The sequence below is a fragment of the Anopheles funestus genome, chromosome 3RL (assembly GCF_943734845.2).
Source record: "Anopheles funestus chromosome 3RL, idAnoFuneDA-416_04, whole genome shotgun sequence".
Lineage (NCBI taxonomy): Eukaryota > Metazoa > Arthropoda > Insecta > Diptera > Culicidae > Anopheles > Anopheles funestus.
Window position 1 is genome coordinate 35,521,520 of NC_064599.1, and position 22,103 is coordinate 35,543,622.

At 42.4% G+C, this 22,103-nt stretch overlaps 1 protein-coding gene across 2 annotated transcripts in view; it reads left to right on the plus strand.

Annotated features, from left to right (window-relative positions):
- The first annotated feature begins 466 nt into the window (after nucleotides 1-466).
- The window catches only part of LOC125772215 (LIM/homeobox protein Awh-like), a 29,591-nt gene continuing 7,954 nt past the window's right edge, over nucleotides 467-22,103 (plus strand). For both annotated transcript variants that reach the window (XM_049443679.1, XM_049443680.1), the window contains exons 1-2: nucleotides 467-1,556; nucleotides 19,998-20,179. In XM_049443679.1, the coding sequence (XP_049299636.1) occupies nucleotides 1,527-1,556; nucleotides 19,998-20,179 (212 nt within the window). In that variant the 5' untranslated portion in view covers nucleotides 467-1,526. The remainder of the gene's footprint in view (nucleotides 1,557-19,997; nucleotides 20,180-22,103) is intronic.

The window sequence follows — 22,103 nt, forward strand, 5'->3', positions numbered from 1 at the left end:
AAACTCTTTGTTTATTAAAAAAATAAAAGTTGTTCATTACAGATCTTTGAGAAAGAGTTCCAATTGAAGTGTGAAAATGGTTTTGTGTAGATTTGGACTAATGAAACTGATCATTTTTACTTCATGCTGGAAATAGCCGAGAAATTCAGGTCTGAAGGTTGTCTCTGGAATTTTCTTACAGTTAATTATGCTTTCAAAACTCAGTATGGCCTAGTAGACAATATGTTACCAAGACACACTATGCAATCGATACAATTTTAGTAAATTGGTATAATTATTCAACAGCAGTAAAACATTGCATTTGGTACAATGACAGCTGTCAGATGAGCTGATAGTGAAACTGTCACATTCGAAGTGTGACGTTTAGTAAATTAGTATGCACAGTATCGAAATGCCAGGACACGTGGAAATTTGAGCCATAACGCAAACAATACACAACACATACAGCTGTATGAATTCTAGAATTCAAGAGTGAAGTCCCCTAAACTACGCCTTCTTTTCAATTCGGTTCAGCGCTCACAACCTTTATATACTTGCCTGATCGGTTGCTCACAGCTAGTGCGCTCTCGGGAGCATTTTCAGCAACTCTCACAGCATCCCTTTTCGGTTGGCAGAATGCAACAAAATGATGGCAAACGTAAAACGGTACGCGTGCGCTTTATGAATGGATGGCGCACATGCGGCTGACGTGTTGTGAGAGTTGTTGGGTTGTTGTTTCTTTTTTTTTGTAACCATTGTGTGTTTGTTCGTGTTAACGTGTGAAGCCTTCGCCGAGGTTTGGTTTGTGGTTTGTGATCGCAACATTGCCGCGGTTTAGACGTTCGCTCACAGCCATACGATCAGACGATCGCGAGCAAGAGAAAAACGTAGAGAGATAAAGATCAACCGTTTTTGGGGAGCTGCTGCTTGCCTCGTCGTTGGGCAGTAGATGGAGCTCCGATTGTTGGGTGCGAAAAAACGAGATGTCGATATGGACGCCCCGACAGGTTCGGGGAGTTCGTTCGGTAGACGAGTAGAAGGCTGCGACTAGTGTTAACTCGAGTGTCGATGAGATTGGATCTGTATCGTTGGCCGTGTGTCGTGGTTTTCGGGACGACGGGTGGTATAGAAACATAAAACGTGTTTTGGTGAAATGTTTGCAAGCGAAACACAAGCCAACGGAACCGGTGGTTAGACTACAACAGTACTAAGTGTTTTGTAGTAAAAGAATGACCGGTGTGTTCGATACGATATTAACGGAAGGATAAAGCTTATACGTGTGTGTGTGTGTGTGTATATGTGTATTAGAATAAACAAAATCCCATCACGGGACATTTGCAGGTATCAGGTATTAAAGTTTCCAACTTCAGAACTTCGAGTGTCACATAGTTTGCCCACGCACACATCACGCAGCACCTTGGTTGCCGGCAGGCCGTTCTGTCAGCTGACACGCCGATAGACAGCCAGACGACAAAACGACGTTCGGCCATATAAAAAGGGAAAATAAGACAGAGAAAAAAAAGTCATCCACCAAACACAGACTGATCATGATGGATATTAAACTGGAACAGCTGAAGGTAAGAACTTGGGCGTTGTTGGAGCGGTTTTAGACCACTAGGAGGCCGCACAAAACCGATCAAAACACTGTCAAAACGGGCAAACCAACCTGTCAAAGCGAAGTCGTGTGGCCTCGGTTCGTGGATTCCAGACATGACAAACTGGCACTGGGGATGAGATACCGCCGGCAAGAAGTGTGGTAGGATGGCAACGATCGGACGTTCCCGTCTTCGAGCTTATGGTCACGTTCTTTGGGTTTATGCGTTGGAGATGAACGAACGGTTGCATGACTTTTCGATTCGTACGCTTCTTAGCATTGAGTGATACTTCCGAAGGGAATAATCGATGATGAATGATCTGTGCGGATGGTTATTGGGAAGGTTATATCGTTTCAAAATTCTTGGGTAGAGATACCTTATTCGTAACAATATCGGTATGTTTTACAAACAATTTCAGTTTGCATTTTAAATATTGCTATTGATGTTGGATTAAATGCGAAACATAGAAGTAACTTTAAAAATCTTAGAAATATGAAACGTTCTCCATGCTTTTGGGTGGATCAGATCAGTACGCTAAGCCAGCTAAAAAACAGTAACCGCAAGTCATGGTGCAGGCATGAATTTCTGGCCTTCCCAGACCAATCACGATCGCAATGCAGGGACACCACAGATGGACTAAAAGATGCCACAGATCATGAACCGATCTGATGCCGAACGTTCGGTCCGTGTCTTTTTTCCGTTTGTTTCCTACCTTCACTGTTCCTGTGGCGTAAGGGGGTTAAGTTCCGACACACCGTCCCGACTTGGGGTGGGGTGGCTTTTCTTGACCATAAAAAATACGGTGCGACTTCAAACGCGCGGCGTTAGAGTGTTTGGAGATAAAATCAAATTAAAAGATGAAATAATGGAAATGAGCATGATGCTGCTCGTTCTTCGGTCTGTGTGGCCTGCGCTGCTGGGGCACAGCTGGATCATGGATGATGATCATGTGAAATTGTACCTGTTTGTTGATGTGTGCATGCGGCCATTTAACGAAGGGTAGCCGGGCCAGTCTTTCAAGGTGCACCGCCAATAAAAGTGTGTAATGATATTGAAGTGTTGCAATTTTAAAGCAATCGATAAAGAACTCCCTTAGAAATAAGGTTTTTTTTTTAATAACTGCTTTACATCTGCAAATTTGTCCATCTCAGCTCATCCTTATCGGTCGATCACCGTACGGCGATCCTTTCGATTGCGTTACTTCACCCCTGCCGATTTGGAAAGATACGTTTGAAAGGTTTTTGAAGCGCGTGTCGAATCGATTTCGCTTTCAATGGGGGGCATTTTGGGCAGGAAAAATACCTTACTTGATCTTGGAATGTGGCGATGGGTAAAGTGATTCCATCGGATTGTGTACTATATTGGACAAAAGATAGTTTTAAAAAGAGGCAAACAAATAATAACCAACGTAGTTTTGGTTGGATAGAACCAAAGGAATGTATAATATTTCTCCAGGAGATCAAACGAGATTACTTATCGAATGGTGAAATGCTTTGGCGTGATATTGGAAAGCTTTCTTAACTTTTCAATTGTTGTGTCGCCTTTATAGCTCGACACGATTGAATATTTGTACATAAAAGAGTGAAATGCTACGTTTTGGGGGCGATTTTGTACAATAAAAAGTAGATTTTTTTATTTCGAAGCATACTTTTGCTCGCTTTCTGATCTACTTTTTTACCTTTATTCACGATTGACTAGGTCAAATCTGAAACATAATGTCTAACTAGAATTATTTTTATCACACCCATGCTGCGAAGGAACGGTCCAGAAGGGATTTCAGTACCAGTGTTGTTGGGTGAAGATTCGATGCCTCTAACATTAAACAATCGAAAGTGCTATTTCGGTTGTATATTGAGACATTGTGGATATATTGAAAAGAAAGATTTAGGAAAAGTTTTTTTTTCCGAAAAAACGTTTTCAAATTTCAGTTCTCAAAAAAAAAAAAATCAGTGTCAAGTTCATCAGACAAGATCACACGATCATTTACTTTTATTAAGGTGCTGTGGCCGGATAGGTATTCGGGCTTATCTAACCTGCTACCAACACTTCGCACATAATCTTAATCTCGTTTACAGGTAATTTGATAGTACGTTTGGAGATCGTTTAAAACGTTTCACCTGTCGATAATCACCAACCACCATCAAGTTCGGTCTACGGCGTATTTCTTTTATTACCTTGACACCAGGGCTACTTCTTATTTTATGAATTTCGTATCAATATCGTAGGATGCTAACTACTTCCATCCTTTACAAACATCAAGCGACTTAAAGCTATCTGTTTCCAAACAATTTTCAAAATCGCGTCAGCTCCCGCCGATATTTGCTGAGAATGTATCCAGCTGGGATGGAGCTGAAGTGCAGTGTATGGATAGAAAAATTCACCAACTCACACTGGAAGTGACATAATTTACATTTTAAACATATTTATGCTAATCTGTGCTAGGGTGTTCCTTGTCACGGTATTGAAAATCACTGGTGAACCATTTTGTTGTGCCTTCTTTCGCACATGATCTTTAATTTCGTGCTATGTTTTGGAGACCATCCGGTGTGCATGGTTAGAGAATTCTTTTCTTTAAACACCTGGCGCTTGCCAAAATACAGCACTGCACAATAAAATGTCCCCAGAAGATAACGCAAACTTAAAGCATTGCTTCACGTAGTAGCCGGCTAACATAACCATTAAATCGATGAGATTTAGGTGGGATGATAATTACCGCATCCGCCCGGTTGAAGTGTTCCGTTTTTACGACCCACGGGTACAATGTCACACCGGCTTGCCATACGTATAACATCTTATGGTGGTCCACACCGGACCTCTAACCAGTCAGCCGAACAGCGTCCAAAAAAGGGAATACTACTAGTCCGTCCGTTGGATACTGTCCACAAGGCGCTCACACTCTTTTCTTGCTTTCTCTCCCACGGCCAAGGGTTGTGTAGCGGTAGCAAGCCGATGATCATGCTCGAACACCTTGCAGTCAGTAGGCATGGAGGCGCCTCACAATGACGAGAAGCTAGCGGCAGGAAAAAGAAGGCAGCACCAAAAAGTGCCATGAAGAGGTGCAGTGTTTGGAAACTTGAAACCTTCATCTTTTGGGATCTGACAGAAAGGAGCCCGGGTGCGGTAGAGCCGAAGGATGAGAAGAAGATGAGCCTACAGTACCAAGTGGCGGCTTGCCGTCACGCACCACATCCACTCGATGTCCGATAGGGATGCCGCTCCACTACGGTCCCGGTCCCCAACCAAAGGGGGGAGAACCTCGTTTCAGGTGGTTGGATGGAAAACAAATCTGTTACCGATACGGCCACTCGAAATCGCGGGATCTGTCTTTTCGTGTGCTTCCAGTGCTTCTCGCGAGGGTCTGCCCTGTGATGGGGCGACTTGCCCATTCGTTGCGCTGGGGCACTTGCAAACGAAGCGAAGAATTAACTTGTTAGACTTACCCGGGACGATGAAGATGTTCGCCCGGAGTACGGGTGTGCGCGAGATGAGCCTTCTAATGTTTGCCGCCACCGGTCAGTAGAAGAGGTTCCACTTGACGTGAGCTTCGGCAAACGTTATTGAAATGGCTTCGCACTTCAGCGCGTACGAGCTGGAGAAGGAAAAAAGTGAACGCATCCATAGTGTTACTGACAAGTGCCAAACGGGGTAGTCCTTTGCCAGTGTTCGAGGGCTTTGGCTTGTGAACTTCTTATAAAAGCGTTAGAAATTGAAATATCCATCACACTTTGTTGTATGGTTGCACTGCAACTGGTTGAAGTTTGTTTTGCGTTGCGAGAGTGTTTGTCGAGTTACAGATTTTCTTATTCCATTGGATGGCACGATGCGAAATGCCACAATGACAAGCAGATATGTTTTGATATTCAAAACTAGACCAATGTAATGGCCGTGCTCTACTGTAATGTGCTATTTAAAATACATTTATTTACCTTGACATCAACGTAATGACATTTGACATCTGTCAACAAAAGCCGCCAATGTCAATTGTCATTTTTGATTCGTGTACTTAAATTACTTGTTTCAAAGTGTAAGTGCCCAAAAAGGTGTTTTACGCTGCTACTCCTATCCAATCCACAGGAAACATTGTTTCGCATCACATTTAAGTGAGTAAGTTCTTTTTCGACCGAGGGAGTTTATTTTATAATTGAGTTATTGGGGAGTTGTTGTATTGTTTCCTGAAGACTCAAAAAACAAAATTGGAATGCCAAATTGTACCTTGAGCTCTTGAACTATTCTGATTGGTCTGATGGTACGATTTCATTTTCATCCAACCCAACACCAGACGCGTAAACTTTGGCATTACAAAAGAAAAATCACCCGCAACGAATTGTTTTACTGACTCAATCTTCGCGCCACTCATAATCCTTTTTTTCATAACCGATCGATACTTTCCGATCCCATCGATCATCGCACCGATAGCAGAACCGAGCCAAATGAGCTCTAGCGTTACCATGTGCTAAGAAAAATCGTCCGAGGGCATCCGTCAGCGGGAAAAACAATGGAGTGGAATTTTTCCAACCCACCGAAAGTATCGTGTCCGAAGGAGTGCGTTGAGTTGCACTTCACACACGATTATGGGTATGAAATTGTGGATTAGGGCATGAGAAATTGGAAAAATTATTCAACACACCGATGGTCGCGGATCGGGGCCTGTGGCCTTACACGGTGGAGTCGAAGATCTAAACCCCAGCCCTTGGGCGGCTGGTGCGTGTAAAGCGGTGGTATGTTACGAGAGAAAAACAAAAGCCCGTTCCTTCAAGCATTGGTACTGCGTACATAAATTATTAATGATCCAGGGCTAATGTTGAAATATTTTCTATGAAATTTTAATGCCTTCTCAATCACGTCTTCGGGTCGGGCTGTCGTCGCTGGGCGGAAAGAAAAGGCAGACGCGGCAGAAAACGGGGAGCTTCGGTCCACATGTGAAGGTAAATCGACACGGATTAGTTTGGTGGCTTTGTTTTTCAAGTTCGCTCTCGATGGACAGGTTGTTTTCTCGTTCGCATTTCATCACTAACGCTAAAGATCTGAACGATCGTTTTTGGTAAGAAAAAGTAAAATATAAAAAAAAAATAATAGAAAAGTGGCCCAAAACTATATTATCCTTCGATCGATTCCGCGATTCTAGCGGACTAGAATCAATGGATCAAGATGGTTCCAAACAAAGCACCACATGTGGTCCTTTAGGGGCCACAACGCACCTCCCTCAGTTACAAAACATCAGGCGGCGCTTTCGGTGTTTTCGGTATCTTTCAATGCAGCATTAAAAAAATGAACCCAAGAATCCTAAACACAAACTGACCGTTGGTCGGTTTATTTGTTTTATCCTTCCTGAGTTTCGCTTCAAAGTACCCCTGCTTATTAAAGTCTTTTCCAAAAGCAATAAATAAAAAGGAATAGCGATGAGGTAAGGAAACGAATTACATTCACTTCTTCTTCGGTAGGTACGCTTTTTGACAGCTGTCGAGAGAGAGTTCTTTTGGCACACACTTCGGTCACCCGTTGAGGTGCGTTTAGAGTGCAGATTTTCACACTAATTTTCCAACTGTCCCCTATGGGGTAGTCCTGAACCAAACGAACAAATAAGAAACCCTTGATAAAAACCCTCATATGGCTTGCATATTACGGGACGTGTGTCACCGTTCCGCTCAGTAACACCTGGTGTCAATTGGTATTTCTGTCTTTTTGTCTTTCATTTGCCGGTTACGGAAGACAGAAGCAATTGACCGGTATTGGAAAGTGTTTTACTTCAATCTTTCAAGTTGCAGCATGATGGCGATGATATACCCAATTAAAAGCCTCTGGAGAAGTTTCGTGCTCTACCGGGCTTATCAAGGGTTTGGCACAGCAGGAAGTGAGTTGGTTTTAGGAGAAGGATAATTCATTACTTTGAAGGTAAAGTTAAGAAAAATATCACTTAATATAACTAATATTAAATTCGTAGGATTTAAAACTGTTTAAAATGCCTTATATTCTAAATGGATACATCAAGAAACAAAATACATAAACGAAAAATTAACCAAAAACACAGTAAACAACAATGTCAACTACCTCGACAAGAGATAATCGAAAGCTAATCCGATCGAATCGATGAATAAAAAAAACACATTTTTACACTTCTGGTCATACAGCAGAAAGGGAGCTTTCCATCATGCGTTGAAGGAAATATCCCTTCGTGCGGGCACGATACAAAACGACACGCACGTCTCACTTGTTGTTGACCCTTTACTTTCCCTCGGTTGGTTACTATCTTTAAGCTCAACAGCATTGCAAGCACTCCCTGCTAACGACCATTGCAAGAGAGAGAGAGCAAGTGTGTGTGCGCAGAAGCGCAAAAAAGGATAATCTCCTTTGGCGGGATTAAGATTAATGTCTAGCCCTGACTTTGCGTATTAAGCATAAGCACGGCGATCATCAGCATTGTTGGTGTTGTTATTTATTGGCATCGAAACGAAACTCCGATCCACTTCGGGTACCATTAAACTGGAGAGCGGCCGAGTGCAGTCTTTGCGGAAAGAGGACTTCAGGGTTCGGTTACACGGTTCATGGTTCAATACAAAAATCATTCCAACGGGATGGCGTTCACTAAGGGCTTATCCATTTGCATAGTTGTGATACTTTCTGGGAGATCTTTCTCTACACTCCAACTTAACCAGAAGAGGTCACAGGCATCATTGGTTACAGTATGGTGTGAGTTATGGTGCTGACTTTGATGGATAGTTAAGCGAGGTGGAATGCCATATGATTTTGTACCGAAACACACCCAAATGGTTGTTCTGTATAGTTTTCAAAGTGACACATTGTATTTTAAAGCTACACATGTACATTTTCAGCAAGTACAAACCAGACACTAGGAAATAGTTTTCATCTATATTTTATCATTATTTTTACCTCTACTGTCCTCTATCAATTTACTGCACAAAGGCATTCATGTTGGGTGGGTAAATTAAGATATAACCGTCGCCATAATATCGATCCACAGTAGTAGATACGTTCGGGTCTAATGAAGATACGTTCAATCACATCTTTCGGTTATGCATAATGCATTCGCTTCCATAATGCATTCAAACGCTATACTCTGTTAGTCTCCTATCCATAGATGCACCCATTGCCATCCATCGTTAGTGGCACTAGTTTTCTAACCCCTCTCAAAGGCTTAAAATGGTGGAGAAACGAAACGACAAGTTTAAATTAAGTGACAATGCGGTCGACTGACGTTTAGTCGATGTTTAATCCCGCCCCGCCAGTAACCCTTCCGGTGCTTGTCTACCCATCACACAGCTCCACTAAACCATTAGACATCTCTTGGCGCGTGTTTGAAACGTGAAGCTGTGTAGCTGTAAACAACGTCTACTCTGTCACCTACTGTCGCACGCCCATGACATCGTACGTAAGTGATCGTTCTCTCTCTCCCTCTTTATCTCGTTCTCGGATCCCTACGTCCCGGGATCCGCTCCCATACGGCAAACGACCCGTTGTCAATAATAAGATTTTAATCGGATTACACGTTTTTAAAGCTCATGCGTTTCACTTTTTCGTTTGCTTTCTCGATCTCGGTTAGCTTGTGCGACTCGTACGATCGTTTCCAGCTCACTCCGGCTCGATATTTAAATCGATGTTGTGAAACGGGTGTCAAGGCTCAGGGTGCTCAGAACTTGCCTTCACAACACTAGATATGCAATGAAGCAAAAAAAAGGAAGAAAACCGGCAGGAAGGAACGTTTCTAGGTTGACATCATACTTAAGCTATTATTGTCCGATATACGGTATAATGCTTTCGGAGGAACGGGCCATCATCGGGACTGTGCGGGGAAAAAAAGGATCCCTAAGCTGATCCTTTGCATTCGTCGCCTGGAGGATGCAAAAGTCGAGTGGAAAGTTGTTGAATGAGGCTTAAGCTTTTTAAAACCGGGACAATACTTAAATATGGAATGCGAGGAAGCTTACACATGTCGTTCTTGCTTTTATTTGTTTAAGAGTGTTTTGTTTGCAGTCTTCTGAAGGTCTCACGTGCAAACACAAATCTACTGAGGAACATCTGTGAAATATTGGAAGCGTTTAAAATAAACATTCAATTGATCTTTTAATCAGAAACTTCCTGATTCTGTTTCTGTTCGTTTTATGACCTGAAGAATCCTTGGGTGATAGTACAGTAGGGTTCAGGAAATAGAACAACATCTCTCTTAACCTCAAAAAGATACTAAGCACTAATTATAATAGAAGCATTTTTTTATTAGTATCATCAGTATAATTCATGGGAATCCAAATCCAAATGTTTTGACAGGTAAAAGTTACTAAAACATTTCATGACGTACTGTCACACAATCAATTTATCCTTACTCATTGATTTCTCTTCTCCGATGACAGCTGTCAATAACGAAATTAAGCACTCATGTTTATGTAAAAAAAAGTAAGCCAAGGTCTGTAAGAGCTATTACCAACAAAAGCAACATCCTTGCAAAACTCGTCATAAAACACGAACACATTAAAAAAAATCCTTTAATCTTCGTTCGAGCTTTACCGGTCCCTGGAATATCTTGACCCTGCTGGACCCCACGTCCAGGTCCACTTCAATCCCTTAAGTCTGTCGAGTATTTGTACACGAGTTGTGGTGTGATGTAGGACAGCATTTTTGCAATACTGTCGGCTTCCTTTTTTCTTCTGTTTCTTTCCCAATAGCCGAAGACCCGGTCGGCAGGTCAGGAAGGATGCACATGCACGTGATGCACACTCGCTGACCTAAAATGTCCCAAAAATTGAATGGTGTCAAATACGGCACCTTTGCCGAATTGGACGTTTTCCTCTCACGGTAAGATATCCGGTGTGTGTAACGTACGATCCCAGACCCAACACCGGAAGACTTATGCAGAATTCCACTGTTTGGATGGAGTACTAAGCTTCCCCGGAATGGACCACTGATGGACAGAAGACTGTACATGTGTGAAGTCTCGTGTTTGATGCTGATGTGTGTTTATTGCTATTCTTTCCCGCGAACAAACAGTGACCTTTCTGGGGTCATCGAGCTCCAGTTGGTACGATCGTGGAATGAAACGACTGACGCCTTCCGTGGGGCCAGTATTAGGGATGCGACCATACCGGTGACTTATGATTTATGACGGGACTATGCCAAATTTTGTATAACTTTAGGAACGTCCTAGGAGGGGTTTACATTTTTCCGTCTGCTCTCTGTCTGCTGGCTGCCTTGGCGAAGAACCGAAGAATTTCAGGAGATATCATAACCTCCAATAAATATGTTTCATAAATCCCGCTGCCCGAAAGACAAAACGGTTTCCGACGGCAGGGTGTCCCGAGTGTATTTCTTTTCTTTTTTTTTTGGGGAATGAAGCGCGATGCCCATAAATTTGAAACCTGTTCACTCCGATTCTTGTTTCGTTTGGTTGTGTTTTTTTTTGTTTTGTTTTTGCTGCTTCCCACCGTCCAAACGGCTTTATGGCGGGCTGTTTAGCTTCACCGTTTTGCTGTCAGTCCGTTTTATTCGTGGGCTTTAGCAGAATGGGCTCGGTACCGAAACGTACCACGGGTTGAGGAAGATCCTTGATCGGGTGAAGGATTTATTTTATTTTCAACCATCCGTATGACCACGGTTTGTATCACTTTTCGTCGTATTTTGGGACGCAAGTTCATATGGACGTAATTCTTACGCATTTTATAGGGTCAGTTGCCGAAAAGTTGTGACCCACTGGTGATGGCGGGTCTCTGCCATCTATGTAACCCAGATGGTCGTGTAAGTCTAACTCAGCTCAAGTTGGCGCAAGGAGGGAAGGAGAAAAGGAAGGATTGGGAAACCAAGACGAAACAGAATGTTACATAAAACAACCTGCCGGAAAGGTTCTAAGTCAACAAGATTAAATGCCATACGTTTCGTGTGTCTCTGGCAAAGGGCATTTTCTTCATCTTCTTTCATTTTAACCCTATTTAAACCCTTTCGATTCAGCCTGGGAGGCTGGACTATTTTAAATATTCTGTCATAAAGTAATTAACCCACTATGGGTACCGCCGTGTTCAGTCCAGAAGTATGCGCGAGCGCACGTTTGTGTGTATTATTTTATTTGACTCACAGTTTTGTTGGATAATTTATGACTTCATTTCGGCTATCCCTTTTCACCTCACCGATCGTCTACAGTTGTGTGTATCGTACCGGGTTCGGTGCGGTTGGGAACTTTCGCTTAACCGGTCCCGAGGTCCCGACCCCAAAAACCAGGGTGGTTAAGGAACGGACCATAGTATCATTTTTCAAATCATCTTTCAAAACGGTACGTATTCTACCGGAACCGTACGCTACACGAAATGGAATGCAAAACGCCATCGTCAAATGGCGTCCCGGTTGAAGGTTGTTTTTAAAACGATCGCTGACGTTGGTGCAATCGATCGGTTCGCGCTTGAAAACCCCAGTTGCGAACGGAATTTACAACCGACCGGATTAACTCATAAAGCAGTAAAGTGCAGTATGAGAATGCTTCCCGCTGAAATGACGTCCATTATGTGGCATCGCTCGTTACAAAGGTTTGCTAAACAGCATACACGACGGATGGGAACACCATCCAAAATGGTTCATCCTTAGTGATTGGTTGCGGCTGAATCATTTTATGAACACATAAACTGCACAAACTGCTACAAAATTGGATGCAAATTTCAAAGCTTCCCAAGGTCAGACGCATCACTTTATGGTTCTGGCAGCGGACGATGTGATTGCTAGTGGAGCAGGTTCTGAAATGGTAGCCAATAAATGGTTGACCATCGATACAAAATGTCTAAAATGTTATTAGGGCGCTAAGCTGCTTAGCTGGTCCGTAGGCAACCGGAACTGTGCGATGGCTACCGTGTAACGTATTACATCGTCTTAAATAGTAGAACGATTCCATTCCGGAATGTACCGATCGATTTTTACAACTTTTAGATCACACTTTATTACGCTTACTTTCAAACGATTTTCGTAAGGCAACAAAATGTTTCTATAGTTCCACAAAAAAAACCTCGTTTATGGCCATTTTATGTTTGCTGCATAATAGAAAATCAATAATCGGGATTTAAATTCTCTACACCGACTTTTCTTTGGTAATCCATTCACTAAAATCTTCTTTGTTCGGCGCACAGTAAGTGTCAAAGCGAACCTAAAACACCGGGACACGGTATGCTTACACAAAATAACGAAGTCTCATAAACTGATCGGAGCTTCTGTCAGGAGCATCGTTGCCGCTGATAGCAGCTTCAATTCAGTGCGCCGATCGGATGACGTAGTGTTGTAGCTTCCCAAACGGAATCACGATTCGGTAATCGTCTACAACCGTCTCGGTTAAAATCGTCTACCGCCAGCAAATCTACTAACCACCGTGTCAAAGCAACGCCAGCACATCGCAGCATAAAGATTCGCATTCGTAAGCTCGGGTCATAAATCAATAAAATCATAAATTTATCAATTCCTTCTCACAGTTTTCTTAGACCGAATGCGAGGCTAAAACTCAGAACCTACGATCGCCACACTATTGAGATGCTAATATGGATGGATTTATCACCACCGGTTGGCCACCGGCCAGGTCGGCCGCAGCTCGTGGCGGAATCGGTACCGATCCGGCACTCAGCACAAACCGGTTCCCCAGTGTGTGCCCCACCGAAGCAATGGCCAAGGTTAGCGAACGGATCGATTCCGGTGTCCATACCGTGGCGAATGGATTGCCTAGGCAAATGGCATCGCGAAAACGATCGCAAGGAATCAAAACGCAAATCGATGCCGTATCTCAAGTTCTCACTTCACGTTTACTTTACCTCGTTTTTACCTTCAAAGCACCGAATTCGGGATCATGTGCCGGTTAGGTTCGCACGGGATTCACACTGACCAAACAGTCAGGCCGCCGTTTTATCACCGTGTCCATCCCGAAGGTGTCCCGGGGTGATATCGATCGATTTGAATAATATTTCCACCAGAAAAATATGAAACCGATTATCATGCTGATGGTTTTTATATACGCATTGGGGCTTATCTTTTTCAGGACCCGTTTGCCGACTGACCGAAAAAGTCGATATGCCGTCTCCAGCATCTAAAGACGGAAAGAGGTGGAAGTATCTCAATGATCGAGGCTTCGGTATGGGTTCTTCTGTGGATAAATATATATTTTTTTAAAAAGGGTTTGATTCGAAGATTTCGATGGCAGTTTTGATGGGACAAGCGGCAAATCGCTTTTCGATGATTGTGTACCGCAATGCAATGGGACCTGCCGGACGCGCTCAGTAAGATCATACGATCGAAGGCGATGCGCTTATGGTGTGTGCTTTGCGCGAGCTTTTATTGTGGACATGGAAGTGAATTGATAGTGGAATACGCTCAATATGTTTTTTGGTCAAAATTGTGTGACTCTAATGAAAATTCTAATGCAATTTTACTTTAAGATTAACATATTAATTAAAAATACAGATGTACATCGAGAAATGCTGCATGTCCACTCGAACAATTTCAAACAGAAATGAGATTGTGGAAATTAAAGTAACTCGAATCCCTGAGATTAGCTACATTAGGTTACCTCAGGAGCAACCTGTATAACTTTTTTATAAACCTTGAGTAGAGTTGAACAATTAAAAAAATGCAATACAATATTGCGAAACATTCCCAAAAGATGAGATTCCATGCCAAACGAATAGAAAAATTAACTTTAAAATTAACGAAAAGTTAAATAATTTCGTTCATAAAATTTTGTCCGGATAATTATGCTTATTTACAGTGTAGCCTGTGGGCTTGCCTTCCCTGTAAAAAATTACATTCTGATGGACGTGCCAGTTCATCGATCGAATTGAAATAATAAAAATAAAACCCCAACCGATCGAGTTGTCGAATGTATGCGCGATGTGAACCGTACCATCGGCGGACAGGGCAGAAGATATTATCTAAATTTATCGGTAATCGTCACAATAACTTGCCCCGATGGTTCATAACTGTCACGGGACAAGGTGTAGAAAGCCGACCGGTAAATAAACGCGGTCGGGGGTCTACTACTCCACCGCTGGTCCGCAATCCTTCGGGTACTGCGGGACCGATTGGATCGCGTTATTAAAACATAAACGGTCACTGTCGGCGTGTCGTCTCCATTCCGGGCACCGGTCAGACGGTTGGCGCGGTCCGGTTTGTTCGGTTTTCGTTGCAACGCGAACGTGTTCCGATTGTCTCGTGCTAGCGGCCTGAATTCGATGCCGAACAACATCGGAAGACAACGGTTTCGGATGCGATCTTACCCTGTCCACCTTCAGGTGGAAACTTGCGTCCCTTTCCTGCTGCTCTTTCAGGGGGTCTGAAGCAGTTTCGAAGGTTTTGCTGTGGAAGAACAACCCAAAATGTGTCTTTTTATTCAGCCCCATAGTCGTAGAGATGAGGCGGATCAAAACTGATCGAATGATGTAATTATTTTTAGGAGCTCCAAACTAACACCATAGCCAACCTTAGCGATTGGAGATGAAAAACTAATCAAAGTCTAAGAGAGAGTAAACTGCCGAATTTAACATTTTTGGTTGTAAGCGATTGAAAAATTGATCTCAAATTTGTTGCAATCAGGACACCATTTATACGCCAAAGGTGACCGCCGTTGCAGAAGCGTCCCCAAGTTAACCCCTTGAAAGTTTCACCTTTTTTCAGACATTCGATTGAGATCTCGAATGGTTCTGTTCGATTTTTACGAGATGACCAACGCTCTCAGCAGGTATATCTGCGCTATTGTACATCGGCGTGCTGTGAAGAGGTTAAACTGTGATAAACTAGTGAGAGGACGTGTGGGATGATTTTATTCATATTACTATTTCTCCGTGATGATGTGTTTGTGTTTTGGAGTGGCTGATAATGTACTTCTCCAAAATGTTCGAAACGAAACGATTTTTGAGAGAAAAAAATGTCCAAAACCATTTCATCAACACCCCAAGAAGATGAACCAAGGTGTCATATTGGGATGGGATTATTAGGTGGTGTGGCGTCTCTAACCTAAACGGCGAAGTCGTTGACAGGTTATAGAATCGTTTATTTTCCTTTTTTAAGGTAAAGCCAAGGGGTACGATGATTTGGATCGGGAAAAACTGCCAACTATTTATGATTCATTTTAAAGTATATTTTCATTATTGAAAGCTTGGAGCGTGGGAAAGAAGGTTAGTAATTTCAGTATTGTAGTAAACGGAAAAAGGGATTTTTGGCGATTAATTCAATATTATATACAAATTTTTTCAAAACGTTTATATTTCGACTTTCTTTTCTGAATCTAATAATTGTATAAAAATTAACAAGAAACTAAAATAGGAGAGAGAGAATCATTATCGAAAATGCATTAATATAGGACTAATGTGCACGGTTACCATAAGAAAAAGAGACGTGTAAGACAATTTTCAACAGTTTGCAATTGCACACCCGTCCAACGTTCTCTTTGAAGATGATTGATGATACGAACGTCCTACCTGTTAGAAAATGAGTTTAGAAATTACTCAATAACCTCTGCGCAACTTCACATCCCGTAACGTAGCTCCCTTCGCCAGTTGGGGTTTCGCCTGTTCCAATTGAGGAGCAGTTCTTCATGAAGTGCTCGCAACGTTTGTGGCGTTCGAGTGGCGCATGTTTTCACTTGCGCGAAGATCCTCATTTGGTACCGCTAAGCACTGCTAACGCAACGGTAGCAAAAGGGTTCGTATCGTAGACTGAGGTTGGTGAAGAAACAAAAAAAAAACTCACTACAAACGTTGTTGTACCCCGAAATAGTGAACCACCAAAAAAAAAATGGCCCCAGTTCAGTAGCACACTGCGGCCGTATGATGTTGTGCCGCACCGCAATGTGTGGATGCGTCGAGTGAGCATCGATTAGAGGTAATTAAGTAAATCTTGCCCGTTGCGGTTAGTTTCACGGCACGTTTCTGTTCGTCTTTCGATGGCTTAAAGGAATGGCCTAATGTTACGTTCGGTGGGTATTTGGCTTCCGTTTGGCGTAGGGTTTGGTAGGGTTTAAGTTTACCAAAAAACAAAATTTAATGCGCTCGTCCGAAAACCCCAGAAGCTGATCGAATCCCGAAACCATACTTGACGCCTGCAACCCTGAAGATCATTAGTGGAGATGCGGCGCGTACGTAACAGCAAGGTTGTTTGATGTGATTACCACCGTTGCCCTGTTGGCGCCAGAGGTTTGCAATAATCGATACGCTGATAATGTGTACCAGTGGCCGGTGGAGCGGTGCGAGGTAGGAAAGAGCTCAACGGAACGTTAAGCGAGAAGCCTCCGAATGGGTGTCCGTACGCATTTAGCTGCGTAAAACGTAACACCGTACGGGTTAGAGCGTGGATGTTGGATGGTTTTGACATGTTTCGAGGGTCAAATTTAACAAGCGAAAAGTGTTAACCAGGGAGCTATTAATCAATTTTGCATGACATCAAGTAAAAGTGTGTTGCAATGGCAAACATTCACTTTCTATGCAAAAGGCAATTGGGAAGGTTATGAAAAAATTAAAGATTTTAACAATTATTTCAATATTTTAAAAACAAAGTCATGTTGAAAAAAACTTAAATTGTAGTTTATAAAAAAATAATTTGATCGTATAAAAATGCAGGCACAGCATTCTTACGCTAAACAGACTAATTTTTAATTTTTCCTACACAAGCTTTATTTAATGAAATTTAATTTTGTTCAAGGAAAAAAGAGCAATTTTTACATGTTGTGGTAGTAAAACAACTAACACTTCCCGGTTCGACCGATTAGCTACGATTCGATTTTAACAACTCGTTGCTTAACTATCCGGGTTTTTCAGCTTTGCCTACTCTCCCATTATTTGATTTGAGACCCAAAATCGAATGTTGCTGATGGCACCTGATCGATTAGAGAAAGGAGAAGCGAACACCCCGCGGTGTGAGTCCTCGTCATCCAGGCGCCGATACGTATGTTCGTTCATCACTCAATGAATCATCCGTGTTGAACCTTCCGAGATCTGGACGCTGTGTAGACGAGCGACACAACGACGCTTGGGGAAGGATTTGGATGCTGAAGGGTGGCGTGAACGTGACAAGTACGACGACAGTTTTATTGCTCCCTGTCGCTGAGATTTATCTGATTACATTAGTGACCGTTTGTTTTGTTGGTTTGCGTGAATAAGTGTGTGCCTCCTCTGGTCAGCTTTCCGTGTGTGGGTTCGTTGTTTTCGTTTTTTTTGTATGCCGTTTTACTGGATGCTGTGGTTTTCGGTCGCTCTTTGGAGCCCACCCTCGACTTCAAGGAGGCACCTGGGAGCAAAGTTCCTTGAGGAAAAGAGCAACACAACAAACCCCGCATATAGTTGACCATTAAACCTGTCGAACATGTCAATAAAATGTTTTTTCGGATGCGATAGAGCAGTCTTTAGGTTGCTTCTTTGTTTTTACCTGAATTTTAGTATCGTGCAGGAGCTGCTTCTTGTAAGGAGGTTATTATTTCTTTCCCTTTCTGTGTTTTGGTTTTGTCTTTTGTCGAGGATACTGGTAACGAAGACATCAGTAAAGAAAAGGGTTGTAATGTGATCGCTTATCATTGATTGTGAGTTTTTTTTTTGTTTGTTATTTGTTATTGCTGGCAGCTACGAGTTTTGAAATTGCGGAAATTGGCATCGCTATTTTGTATGGGACGGTGTTCCGATGATAGATAGGATAAAACTCCTACTGGCAGCCGTTTTTTCGGCGTTCCGTTAAAAATGTCAAGCCGTTACGGAAATGAGGTGCCGACGGATTGCCATTTTTCTTTAGTTCCTTTCTCTTCTGGCGATCGGTCAATGGGTTTCGTTAAATAAGAGATAAAATGTATAATGACAGCGCGAAAGATTGTGTTCGGGAAGGAAATGTTTCATCATCAGTGTTTTTTTTTTCTCATATAGGATAATGGATTGGATAGGATATCTGTGATCGGTTTAAATATGTTGAAATGAAGCAAAAAAAAAAGAAATGCACATTCTAAAAGATGAATCATAAAACCCCCTTACAATCAAATATGTTGATATAATTCCGACTAAAATATAAGTTTAATTAATTTACAAACACTGCCAAGTTTGATTAGTATTCTGATTCAATGCATCAATGCTAGATCACTTTAAATCCAAAACGGTTCGCACGGATTCTCGACTTGCGTTTTTCACCACAAATTGTCCTTCGTAGTACGCAGCATTAAAAACAATACGATGGGACATTATTTTTCTCACCTCAAACAAAACGGAAACATCATATTTTCCTCTTCAAGGGCATGATAAAAGGCTAGCATATGTTGCTCGTTCCCCACTCGTTCTCTGATGCAAACTCTATCCAGCCAAAGCAATAATCACAACCCAAAAGCGAAGGGAACACAACAGTGCGGAAGTCCCTTTTAACGGCTCTTTAACAACCACCACTTCAACGGTACACTCTACCAAAAAAAAGCCCATTGGAAAAGTGATCACTGTTGGTATCTAAACTGGCGTGGTACATGATAATAAATAATAAATTTGTTCATGAGTGAGCTCATGAGAATGAGTGCTCGAACGGCAACGGTCAAATCTCGGTTGGTGCGTACGGAATTAGTTCCCTGTCTGGTATGACACGAAGCAGCTGCTAATGCGCGTATGACAGTGCAATTTCCCCGATGCAAAAAGGTCCTTGACGGTACAAAACAATAACAAATGATGATGCGCATCACCCCTCCGCGAGAAATAGGGGCCATTTTACTGGTTCATGTTCCAACAGGGACCAGCGCAGTGTGAGCGTTATGGCTGTTGGTTACTGTCAATAGTTGGTTGGCAAGGGTCGAAGAGCTATCTTCTTTACACACAAAAAGTCAACCGCAAGAAGGAAATGGTTGCTTACTGGCATAACTGTCAGGAGCGGTTTGTGGACCCCTCTCCTTAACGCTGTAGATTGATTGAAAAGGAGTTCCGGTTTTGCAAAATGGACCCCAACTAAAAAGGAACTTACAAACATCTTCTGATTATTGGGATTTGCATTTGTATCTTTTGGGAAACAAATTTCAACTTTCTTAGCTGGCTAATTAATGGTGCGAATATAAAACGTTCCGTTCCTTCAACAAGGCAACAATATGGCTACCGTTTGAAGGCGATCGGTTGCCATTAATTGTGAAGATATCCCCGTGCTAAACAAGACACAAATAGAGGGGTCCTACAGGGTGCTTCACACAAGCAAGATGCATACCATTTCATCATCGATTGATGACGATCGATAAATCGACCCTCCTGTTCTGTACCGATTCTGTGTCTTATTGCGCTATAAGTGAAACGAAAAAAAAACGATCCTTCATCCTTTTTCCCATTATCCTTACCAAACAAAAACACAATGGTATGGCTAATTTTGCGTGTTTTCCGTCCCATTGGGATGCTGTGAAGTTATAGTTGTTCTTAAACTGTTATTTTTTGCTGTCGTGTTTCTTCTTCCATGTTATTTCCACCACAGACAGAGCTACGGATATGCACCGCCTGCGGGGAACCGATCGCCGATAAGTACCTTTTCGATATTGACGGCTGCGCCTGGCATGGATCCTGTTTGCGTTGTTCCGTCTGTCTGACCCTGCTCGAACGGCAACCCTCGTGCTACTTTCGCGATCGACAAGTCTACTGCCGGACGGATTACGTCAAGTAAGTAGTGTGCTATAGAACTTTACATGCATTCAATAGAGACTTTTTTTATTGCAATTTATAACAAAGAGTTGAAAATTATAACAAATATATTCTGCTATGTATTAATACAAAATATATTACTTTCAAAGTGCGGGTGGGCTAAAAACTAAATGAGATGGAATTAAAATTCAATCAAATTCATGTCATCTTTCACCTAAATATTTTAATTATTCATCAACCACTGCGATACTGCCATTAGGGCGAAAACATTACACGCATCTTACTTACCCATCAGATCCTAATACTTTCGAATGATTTATGTACCGTGGCACACCACCAATCGGAACAAAACATAAACAAACTCCGGGATCATGTCGTGTCTGGTGTACGTAAAGTCTTGTTTACATATAATTAAGATCTAACCCGTTGAGAATTAAAATATTACACTCACGCTCGTTCCCAATGGTGATGCGGATCATGGATCATGATCGCGGCATGAGAAGGAACCAAAAACACATTTATGTGTGCTTAAGCAAAAGAAAAAAAAATACATACAGAACTCACCATGGAAAGAAAGCGAGTGCGATCATGGGGTGGGTAGGAAATGGCATTAGAGAGACATTAATAATCATAAAAAAGATCGATGCTTCCAGCAAGCCTGTCAATCATTCCGAAAAGCCATACCGTGGAGCTTTTAACGTTGGCAACCATTTGCTTGCGGTCATATTTCACATCCAAAATCGATTGAGCAAAAAAAAAAAACATACACACCTAAATAGCCTCTTTCTCGCCGGTTTTCGGTTGTAAGCCGGTACAGATTCCGGCTTGTTGGTGCAGACCATTCCGAAAGCCGTCCGAAAGTGAGATATTTCTATCAATAACTCAAACATCACACAATGACTGAGAGATTTTTTTTGCTGTCCCATATGAAAATAGTCCAAAACAAGACTTTATGCCGATGTACCAAAAAAAAAGGATTGTGCTCTGCTCGTTCGATCATCGACCGCAGTGGAAGTAAAAAGAATTCAAACAAAACAGCAGGAAAATCGGACGAGGGTGATCGCCTGGTTGTGAATCGGCCCGTTCGATCCGATCCGTTTTTCCAAAGGCAAACGTTTCGGATCTCGGCGAATGATCGGGCGTTGAAACGCGTCCGGTGGTTGGCACCGTCCCGATCGGTCGACCGCACCGGCGCAGGAAATTAATCATTTTCCACCTCGCGACCGCTTATAAAGGTGAAATAATTTATTGATATTTCTCTACCAACGGTGTGCCACCGCTGGTGGTTTCCATCCAGTCTGTTCGCTTCCCTCCTTGAGCTGTATCGACCCAACGAAAGGAGGATCGATGAACAGCAGAAAGAAACAAAACCCCATGAGAAAAGCATGGCGAGCAAAAAAAAAAACGCGACAGTAAAACGAATTTAAATTCACCACAGTGATATGTACGGGTTTTTGATCGTTATATTTGAAACTTTGAACTCCAGCTGCTTTGGATGGGACTTTTCGTTCAATTCGTTCATTCGGACTTAACATTCGATACCTTTACCAATGTTCCGAAACGAAAGATTTGTGCGAGACGTTTTTAAAGCGACGAACCCCCGACGAAAACTGAACATATCGCGCCACAGTTCGCCAAAAAGGATTATTAATCTTAAAGTTTTACCACCTTCCTGTTGGCGTCTGTATTTGTCCTTTCGCTACTCGGCCTACTCAGACCCCCCCCCCCCGGATTTCCCAATCATCACTTCACCACCAACCGACGGTTCGGTCTATTGAATCTACTGAGATTCCTTTGCTGCTCTATCCGTCTCAACAACAGTAACAACACTATTGTGAATGTATCGAGTTTGTATTTTTATTTATAGACGTCTCTTTCCTCTCCCCAGTACGTCTCAAATAATCTCCCTGTTCCGTGGTGGAAGCTTTGTTTTGATTTCGCT